The 11,022-nt window shown below is 37.4% G+C and overlaps 1 protein-coding gene across 5 annotated transcripts in view; it reads right to left on the reverse strand.

Annotated features, from left to right (window-relative positions):
- Window positions 1–4,783, reverse strand: part of MTCL1 (microtubule crosslinking factor 1) — a gene marked incomplete in the record, with an annotated part of 739,795 nt that extends 735,012 nt beyond the window's left edge. For all 5 annotated transcript variants that reach the window (XM_044066530.1, XM_044066528.1, XM_044066527.1 and 2 more), the window contains 1 exon segment: window positions 4,563–4,783. In XM_044066530.1, coding sequence (XP_043922465.1) covers window positions 4,563–4,760 — 198 coding nt within the window.
- Between the last annotated feature and the right edge of the window lie 6,239 nt (window positions 4,784–11,022).

Raw genomic sequence — 11,022 nt, forward strand, 5'->3', positions numbered from 1 at the left:
TCAGAATTATATTAGGATGTCCACAGACCCCACACCTAAATTCAAGGCTGAGATTGATTCATTTTTGAATCAAGCAGTGGAAGAAGGAATCATTGATGTGAAGACAAAAGAACAACTCATGGTTCAGGATCCAACCTGACAGTACCTGTATCTCATGCCCAAAATTCATAAAAATTTGAATAGACCCCCAGGAAGACCAATTGTTTCAGGACAGGGATCTTTAACTGAACCCATTTCTGCCTTTTTGACATACTATCTGAAGCCATTATTATCAGGGTCAAGACAAGAATTAGGGATACCGCAGAGTATTTACAAATTATTCAGGACTCACAATTGGAACCTAATTGGCTCATGTGTACACATGATGTTAAATCCTTATACACCAGTATTCCTCATTGGACGGGATTACTTGCCCTAGAATACTGGTTAAATGAAGCTAATTTATATACACCAGGATTTAACACTCTCCTCACATGTCTTGCAGAGCATGTACTGACTAAGAATGTCTTCTATTTCAAGGGGGAATGTTACTGGCAACAGCAAGGAACAGCTATGGGGGCCTCATTTGCCCCAATTTATGCTGACCTCTTTATGGGGTATGTGGAAGATCAGATTGTATATGATGTCATGCATAACATTTACCTCTCAGAGATGGATATATGGAGACGTTTCTTAGATGATTGTTGGTTGGTTTGGTGTGGGGTGTGGACTATTTGTTAGAATTTTTGGAATATCTTAATTGTAATTGGTGGGGGATTGAGTTTACTGTTAATTATCACAGTAAAGAGATTAATTTCCTGGATGTCAATATTTTGAGACATGGGAATGGTACGCTCAAGACGTCAGTATACAGGAAATACCCACAATACAATAATTTATTATATGCAACTAGTTTACACCCCATACATACCATCAACAATATTCCTAAATCACAGTTTATGAGAATTAGAAGAATATGTTCTGCAGACATGGAATTTCATAATGCTAGGCATGATCTTGAGGGTAGATTTATTAATAGGGGATATAAGAAATCAACAGTACAAAGGGCCAGTAATTGGGCGGCCAACTGTGAGAGATCTAGCTTACTGAATTATAAACCTAAAACCAAAAAGAATGGATCAGGAACCATGAGGTTGGTTACTACATTTGGTAGTAATATACATTTATTGCAGGATGTAGTCAACAAACATTGGAATATTCTTCGGGCCAATACAGATATGGATCAACGTTTGTCTAACATATGCCAATTTTCTTTCAGAAGGGGGAGAACACTCACTTCCTATTTTGTGCATTATAAGAAAACTTTTTGGGATTATGTGAACCAACATCAACTAACCATATTGGGGGATAGGCTTGTTGGGTCACACCCTTGTGGACATTGCAGTCTGTGTAAACATATGTTTAAAACTTCATCTTTTAGCAGTAAAAACACTGGTCAAATTTTTGATATTTCATTTTTTGGGAATTGCAGCTCTGACTGGGTTGTCTATTTGGCTAATTGCCAATGTTCTGCCTTTTATGTAGGGCAGACTTCTAGGCAACTAAGAAGTCATACTTCAGAACATTTGAGTGATTTACATCTTAAAAAATTACCAATGCATTGTATAGACATCGTCAGTTACACAGAACTGCTTTGTTTAGATTTGTCATTATTGACCAAGTAAAAGGTAATAGAGCTATGAAGCAAGGTTGGCATACTATACTAACTCAAAAGAAAGAAAATTGATTATTAAGTTGGGTGCCCTATTTCATCCTGTTCTAAACGACAAGTTATGAGGGTCTTTTTTCTTTTTAATAAGGACCCTAATTGGTAATTTCACAAATAAATATGTGATATGAATGGAAGTTTGATTATAGCATCTGATATCATATTTAAAATGTTTATTCTGGTTGATATTTGTATGTGTTTGGAGGCTGGAATGGGTTAATGGGAGAAGTGATGTTACAACTGGGGATGCACATTGTGTATAAAAACTGTCCCTGCATCATGTATGTTTTATCACTGAAGGTTTGTTACCAAAACCGGTCTGAAGGGAAAGGAAATACACTTTAATTGCCACCGAGTGCTGGCTTTTTCTTTTTTGATTTAATTAAGTTTGGTTATGCCATGCACTAGTCATACTTGCTAGCTTTTTTGGAGGTGCATATTGTCTCTATACCACACTGGATCTGTGAAAAGTGCCATTTATGTCAAGAGCCTAGCAGGGTGGGAGGCTGGTATAGTGGTTAATGTCTTCACCTTATAGGCACTAGGTGCAGGATTTGATTTTAAAATACTTTGGAGATTGGCATAATCATTAAGGTGTTTACCTTATAGACAAAAGATGCAGGGTTTAGTTCTCACATAGGATAATTGACTAGGCTTAAAATGGCCCACAAAGGGCAGTTAGCCTAGTAGTAATCTATGAACTATGAAGGTCTTTTCCCAAGAAAAAAAGTTCAGCCTTGTTTTGGAGCACTGCCTCTTCAGTGTCCTCTTAGGGAAAAAAATGCTCTCAATGGGGATAGTATAAAATTTAAAGAATCTGATTTTGAAAGAGGCTATTAACTCTGTAAATTCTCTTAACCTCTGATAAGTAATTCAAGGCCAAAGGGCAGAGCACAGTACTACAAATAAATGAAGCAGGAATGAACAGATTAATGAACCTAGAAGAATGAGCACACACATTTAGGCTGGATATTTATAAGAAAACACACAACCATCCTCTCTAGTAAAACAGGAGAAGTTCAAAGATGGACTAGAACAGCATCCCACCCAAGTTTCTTGGCACCAAAAAAATTGATTAAACAATTTTGTGATCTGTCGGGGGGGGTATGGTTCAACTGTACTCCCCTCAACAGTGCAATTGCCTTCAACACAATTAAATACATACAGAGAGCGGTAATAAATTAGTGTAGAGTTTTAGAGGTAGCGATTTAATATCAAACGTGTGAATTAAAAATCTAGAGGATCCATTAGACACAGATCATTGTTCATTTATGGCCTTACTAACGAATGACAGCAGCAGCTGTCAGGAGGAAAATTATGAAGAACAGCTGCTGAAGAGCAAGTACCAGCTGCTGGCGGTACATTATCCATGGACTGGCGATTATCCATAAAGCACTGCTTCCTACATGGCAAGACTGCAACCTTTTTCCAAGAAAGAAAGAAAGACATTTCTTTTTTCAGCATTTATTGATGTTGGTACATAGTTAAAAAAAAATGCCTCCCATTTTTAGGGGCAGGAAATTATCTCCTATACCGACCAGAATATAAACAAAAAGTAAGCAAAGCCAGAAGCAACCCAGACGGCAGACTGTTGCCTTGTGCTCCTTAACAGGCAGCAAACCATTAGTGACGTTTCTTTAAACCTATCTGCAATTTCGCCCCCACAAGACATTAGTGTAGATCACCATAAACAATCTGAGCTGCCAAATTCTCAACTCATTCTGTCACCGATGCCTCCTACAGGGTACACTGCAGTTCTTGGCAAAATCATAGGCACTAGTGATGACCACTAGCCACTTAGGATAGACCCAACATGTCCCAGACTATTACCACCGTTTCCAAAGGGCACTATGTTATTTGAGCACATTCAAGACCTCATAAAATGCCAGCTTGGGGGTCCATTTGAATGCTCACTGTGATACTCATCATAGACTAAGAAAATGCAAACTGCCTATAGAGATACGCACAAAGACACACACAAAAATACCAAATCTACTTGATATCAATTTCTTTTACTCCCAGGCACGGTGATTCCGGAATTATTAAATACAAATAACAGGTTTGTGGATGAGTAGGAGGGCAAAGTTCACTGCAAAAATTCTAAGAGAACATTGCAGTGAATTTTGACAGTTTTTAATGTGAATCATCATTTAATCTTCAAAGATATGAGGCAGTTATCTGGGTGTGTCATACAGCTTCCTGAGTGATGTTACCCAATCAGAATGGATCTTGACAAGGTGAGTTGGGAGGGTGGCCTAATGGTTAAGGTGTTTGCCTTACAAACACAAGGTGCAGGGTTTGAGTCTCACAAGGGATAATTGGCTAGGCTTACAATGGCTCGCAAGGGCAGTTAGCTTAATACTAACCTATGAAGATAAGAGAAGGCAAATGACAATGTCCCTTTTGTTTTAGGCCAGTATAGTGTGCCAGTGTGGATACACAGGAACACATCCAAGATGGAGGGCTGAGACACAGCTAAGAAGTTACTTTCCATCATGTCCTTATCAGTGTAAACACATGTCAGAGTAAGTATTCTTTAAATGTGTGAGACATTTTAAGAAACAGCACAAATAAACAGTAGGTTGAGTCTTCTGCACTGTACACTCATCAGTATAATGGGTTTGCAGCAAAAATTCTAACATTTTAAATGGCTTCCAAAGAGGATAGAAGTCCGAGCTGCAGTCAGGTGGCTTGTCCTTTATCTGCAAGAAAAATCATAAATGCACTTTTTCCTGACAAAACAAATCTAAACATTACAGCAAATTTATTTACAACATAAAACGAAAAGCGTTCACAGTGCTAATGAGTTAACAGAATTTGCATGTCCTACGGTACTTCAGTTTCTGTATCTCACCTTCAGATCTTGTTCCACGCTCCTCAACAGCTCACCATCAAATTGGCCTGTCTGAGCAACTTTCAAGCTTTTCTGTTCTGCCTTTCTAAGACGGTACTGCAGGATTCGACAGTTTTTGTTGGCATGATCGAGTTCTCTGCGCAGCTCTTGTAACTGGTAAACATCATCTTCTAGGTAACTGTCCCGCATCTCTTCCATTTCAGCACGTAATTCATCTAATTCATCCTAACAGGAGGAAACAAAAGTATATTACTTTCACCTTCAGAGATCCAATTTGGACAGTAATTTAAATGTTTTTAATGTTTTTGTTTTTAGATTTGCTTTGCTGTTTGGTTAATATACACTACAGTGCACGAAAATACAAACACACTTTTCTCAATCATTATGTAAGCAATTAAGTTACACAGTCGTTTTCTGTTTCCTGTGTTTGGATATGCCCTTTGTTCAGGTTGTGAGTGAAAAGGTTCAAGACCAGCTCACTCACCCATTTAACAAATGTAAAATAAAAATAAATAATAAAATAAAATGAAGTCTGCATTTAACTTAAACCCAAATGAGACTCCCCAAGTCATAGAAAGGGTCTTTTGTGCCCCAGTGTAGAAAACTCGGTCACATCTGAGGTAAACATTCTCAAGTTTGCTCGTATTTCCTGCTGACTGTCTTGAAAAGATGTTAGAATAGAATAACGTTTAGAGAACACTGTGGCTTCAACAGCTAGACCTATGAAAAAGGAAGCCCCTTAGCATGACAGAAAACCCAATAATAACAATCAACTGTATTTACCACCACCACCACCACCATGGACCCCCCCCCCCCCTTGTCTGCTCTCATGATTCTGATGGAAGAATCACTTTTTAATGCTTCAAAACTTTCTCTTTGCTTTGTGGTTAAATTATACTAAGTTATACTTTCCTTTACTTTTTTGTTGCAACAAACTTCTAATTTCTACTTCACAAATATCTTCAAAGGCATGCAGCGGTAGGTTAAACACACATGGTACTTTAAAGTCACTCTCTGCATATTCCTGTTCTTGACCAAATAACAGCTGATTATTTCAACGGTGTATATGAGCTTTTTAAGGATATGCATTCATACAAAAAAGTGACAAAGTTAGAAATAAATAAAGCATACAAATATATTTATGCATGGTTGGTGGATCAACTGTATAAAGGGGTTATTTCAGAGATTATGTTTGAATTATTTCAGGTCAACAAACGCAACGTTGAGTATTTCTTTGGAATACCCAAAGTGCATAAAAATGAGCAGAATACGCCATATAGACCAACTGTTGCAGCCAGGGCATCCAACTTAGAGCCCCTATCTAAATTTGTTGACAGGGCCCTATTAAGGTTGGTATAAGGAACCAAAGGACTTTTATTAGAGACTCCAAATATTTGTTGGACAAAATAAGAAATTTAGAGATAGACAAATATGACATATTAGTTACAATAGATGTGCAATCCTTATACACCTGCATCCCTCATGAAAAAAGGTTTGGAATGGGTAGGTTATATGTTAGTAAGTCAGCAATTTAAGTAGAGAAAAGTAAGTTTATTTTGGAAAGCATAGAACACATTCTGTCTTATAATTTTTTCACTTTTGAAAATGAATTTTTTTTTACAGATAAGGGGAGTAGGTATGGGGGCAAGGATGGCGCCCAACTATGTCAATTTAGTTACGGCTTATTGGGGGACCAATCTCTTGCCCCAGATAGCAGGGTACAACAATCTTTTGTTATTACAGATTTACTGATTTGTTTTTTGTGTGGAGGGGCACAGAAGGCTATTTAAAGGATTTTGTTAAAGAAATGAATAACAACACAAGTTTTTTAAAATTTTCACTGGAACATAATTTTTTAGTATTACTTATTTAGATTTAGACATCATTAAGGAACAAGGACAACAGACATTAAGTACAGTTATAAGTTACAAGAATGTGGCTAGCAATAGCTTACTTCATTACACCAGCATGCTCCCTATGTACAACAAACATAATATAGTGAAGGGGCAGCTGATTAGGGTAGAGAGACTTACAAGTGATGCTAGCAAAACGGACAGATTTGTGGGAGAATTACATGAGAGGTTCAAGCACAGGGGATATCCCAGTAAGATAGGCAGCAACTTATTAGGGCTGGAGGGTGTAAGAAAACAGACCAGGGAAGGAGAAGAAATGACAAGCGGCCATGCCCTTAATCTTCACAGTGGACAGCGAAGCTATCAAAGGAATTAATAATAATTGGAGGATTTTACTAGCAAATAAAGTTAAGGCTGCAGTGGGAGAAGAACCCATATACATTAACAAAAGGGCTAGTAATTTTAAAGAGATTCTAGAAAACAAACATGCACCCGGTAATAGAGTTAAGGGTATATACAAGTGTTTAGACTGCAAAGAGTGCAGATTTACAGCAGGGGGACCTTATGTAGAATTAAGTACCCATGAAAAAAACATTACAGTGCCAGGTAGGTTTCACATGCAGTTCAGAATTTGTGGTATACATGGCAAAGTGCCTAACATGTAATTCCTTCTACATTGGAAAAACCAATAGATCACCGAGAAGGAGAATTTATGAACATTATTATGGAATAAAAATGAAAGATTACAATAATGCATTGTTCAAACATACATTAGAATGCCCCAAGTGTTCAAAGTTTTCGTTTAATAGACGATGTTTCTCTTGATTTCAACGGGGACAAAGAAGGAGAGCTTGAACAAAAAGCTCAAATGGCAGATTCTGCTCAATGCATATAAACAAACCTGGTCTCAACAGGTGAATTATAAATCTGTTTTATGTAGAAAAGCAAAATATAATAAATAAGCCTGGATTTGCATCAACAAAAGGAAGTTTTCTTTGGGATTCACCACCTGGCAGCTTTTGGAGTTTATTGCAACACCTTGCAAGTGCTTTTTGTATATTTAACTTTGAACCTTCCCTTGTACAGAGGCATATTTTCAGTTTGTTTTTCATTCATCAATGTATTAAAACTTGTTTCATAAAAATGCGCAGAAGTCTCACTGCAGAGACAAATGTAATAATGAAGCAATTTGGAATAAAGTAGAATTTTTGTGGCGGTCTGTTTTATTATCAAAATATGAAGCAAAATCTGGACATTCTGTGCCACAATCATCTAATACATTCCGGAGAGGTATATGCTGTACGCATGGCCAGGTTATTCAATCACTGCAGCCCAGAGACAGTGACCTAGAATGACTTAAAACTAAAAATTAAAAGAAATCAAATTATTAAGTTAAAATTTTCTTTTCTTTTCTTATTTTAATTTAAAAATTACTAAAGTATCAGTGTTGAACTGAACTGCTACTTCACTACCTACTGCCCCTCCCCCAATCCTTAAAAACAAGCCCCCATCTCCAACTGAAGCAGAAGTGAAAAAGCCTGAGGAGAAATTACTTACCTTATGTCCTTGGTTGTCAAAGAAAAAATACAAATTGAGCTTGCTTCCAGATGACAAACTAAATGCCAGTCACACACACACAGCACCAACGTCACAGTATTTAGGGATGTGCAGTCTGCTCCACTAGTGAAGCGGATGCCTAAATCGGGAGTAAGACAACATACATCACCAAATGTCTTACACCGCCACCACACCAACCTCTCATCTCTGTGGGTCCTACAAGATGATGCTTCCTCCTTCAAGGCAGAGGATGAGGTTATGCAGCTGTGATTTCCTGCAGGACTGAAGTTTAGAGGTGCAGGGGCCCCCTATAGCTGTGGGGCTCTAATGCATAATATTGGTCCAATTGGCCTAAGGCTAGCCTTGCCTGTGGGTGTGTGTGTCTGTGTATGTAAAATATTTTCACTCATACAGCTCCCAAAAAACAAATCCTAAACAATATTAAGTTAGAGCCAACAGAGTTTAACTAAACCTTTTTCCATACAAAAACTAGTTTCAATACTATAAACAGGTTAAATTTCCATTTTTATAGAAAATGCAACACTTGCTAATCAAAACAGATCTACCGCAATCTTAATTGGGCACCACTCCCATATGGCTCCTCAATGTTTTCAAAGTCTGTACTGCTTCCAGCAAAAACAAAACTCATGTCACTGGCACATGTGACATTCCCAGAAAATGTAATCACAGAACAGCAGATTCATACTGACTGATGAATCAGAATGTGAAAATGATGTTCTGCTGTTGTGGAAAAAATGTACTTCATTTACATACAATTAGGTAACCGGTGAGCCAACTACTATCCCATAATTTCCCCACCACCAAGATTCTAATAAATTCCAATACATCTGATTTCCAATAACCTGTTTTCACCAATTCAGCATGGCTTCTGTCTTTGATATAGCACAGAAACGGTTGTGCTAGCCTTTCTAGATACAAACGAACAAGCAAAGAAATTGGAATCCATTAGATGCTTCTGTCTTGCTCGATTAATTCAAAGTTTTTGATAATGTATCTAACCACTTCCTGTTAGCCTAAGTTCCAAGTGAAAACACAGATTTGTGGGTTGAAAATTACCAAATGACTGATCAAGCACTGTGCAAAGATGCTTATTCCTCTAGTCAACCTGTAACAGTTAGGGTACCCTAGTGAGCCAACGTAGGTGTTCAATGTTTTAGTAAAGTAATTCATGACATATATAAAGTAGTTATCAAATGTTTCAGCAAAGCAATATACTGACACCTCTATCCTCATCTGTTCAGCAAAATCCTAGAGGAATTACACACAAAACTGCTGACAATATTGCAATATATAAACTCAAACCTATTGCTACATACCAACAAAATAAAATAATTTCTTTTCAATCCAGAAGCTAAAAGAATACCAGTTTTCTTAATCACCTCACTAATCAGCAGTTCAGTCAAACAGGTATCAGAAACAAAACTATTGGTTATAATCATAGGTGATATTAAAATTTGACTTGCATATACATTACTTAAAATCCATTAAACTATGGATGTACACAAAGCAAAATAATTTCTATTTAAATAAGGGTTTGAAAGGCTAGGACAATCCTACCACCAAATATTCTGCACGCATCAGCAAATCCACATAGCTAAATAATCTTACAATACAGTAAGCAAATTTGCAGCTGGTTTTCCTAATAGAACCCTCAACTTTCTTGCTCGAAAACAAGAACTGGTTGTAGTTATGTAACTGTATTACATGCTCACAGCTAAAGTTACTCGCATAGCTCTACACATGCCAAACAAATGCCCATCTACAATATATAAATAAGCTAGTAAAGATTTATTACCAGACTTTTAGTATCTGCTAACCAGTGCAAATTAAACATTCCTAAACCAAATAACCACTTTGGTAACTCCATATTATCTATACCAATTTTTAAATTATCGAGCTCCCTCCCGCCTAATACTAGACGCAACATCTACTTCATGTATGCACATATGAGATGATCACAGACCAGCACTCCGGTAACCAATACATCATTTGAAATTTATAAACATAAGAATACAGAGTACAAATGATCTCTATTGTTACTGTTTTACTTCACTGCGACTGTAAGAGAAGGGGCTTCACTGGAAAGGGCTGCGCCCACCTCAGATATTCCAACAAATGAAAAGAATAAATAAAACTTGGTGCAATGGGAGCCACCAAAAGCCTAAGAACATATATACCCAATCCTCCCTTGGCCACATTGTCTTTTCCCTTTCTTCCTCACCAAATAGTGCTTTTATCTATCTGTTATTACCCATTTGGCCAGTAGATGGCAGCACCTTCCCATTAACTAACTGTGTCCTCTATCTGATAGGTTCTTTACTTAAAACGACAGAAATAAATAAAAATAAAAAACAAAAACACATTTGACTAGTAACTACTTCTATACCTTGAGTATCCTATATTGTACTTCACACCCTTGACTCACCTCCTGTCTCTCTTCCCTAGTGTCACTCACCTTAGGTTTCTTACCTGTGTCTCTCTCTTCACTTCCTGTCTCCACCTCTAACCCACCCATCAATTTACAACCAAAAACCACTCCCACACACTAACTAAACATTCATACTAATAACTCCCTTCCATACCTACATAAAACTAATAACCATGTTAACCAAACCTTCCTCAGCTATTATCCATCTACTACTACTACTAAGCCTAACCTATCTTTCCTACATCACAGCCCATTCCCAAAACAATTCATACACTCTTCCACCCTCATAAGCCCTCCCCCTCACCCTGCCCCCCCTCACCTCTTCCATTTTTTTTACTTGTCCACCCACAAAAAAAATATAATCCTTGTGCTTCCTGCACTACTCTAGATAACTACACAACCCTAAAACCATATACCAAACTCTCCAACTACCTTTATCTTTGTATTCACCAGGTCATAACCACTCTATTGTCAGGTGATATACACCCATTACCTTCTCAGCATTAAATGCCCAAAGTATTTGTAACAAAATCCCAAACCTCCATGCCTGGCTTCTCCTCAATAACCCAGACATACTATCAATATCTGAAACAGACTCAGA

The sequence above is a fragment of the Protopterus annectens genome, chromosome 3.part1 (genome assembly GCF_019279795.1).
Source record: "Protopterus annectens isolate FY-2018-M chromosome 3.part1, PAN1.0, whole genome shotgun sequence".
Taxonomy (NCBI): Eukaryota; Metazoa; Chordata; order Ceratodontiformes; family Protopteridae; genus Protopterus; species Protopterus annectens.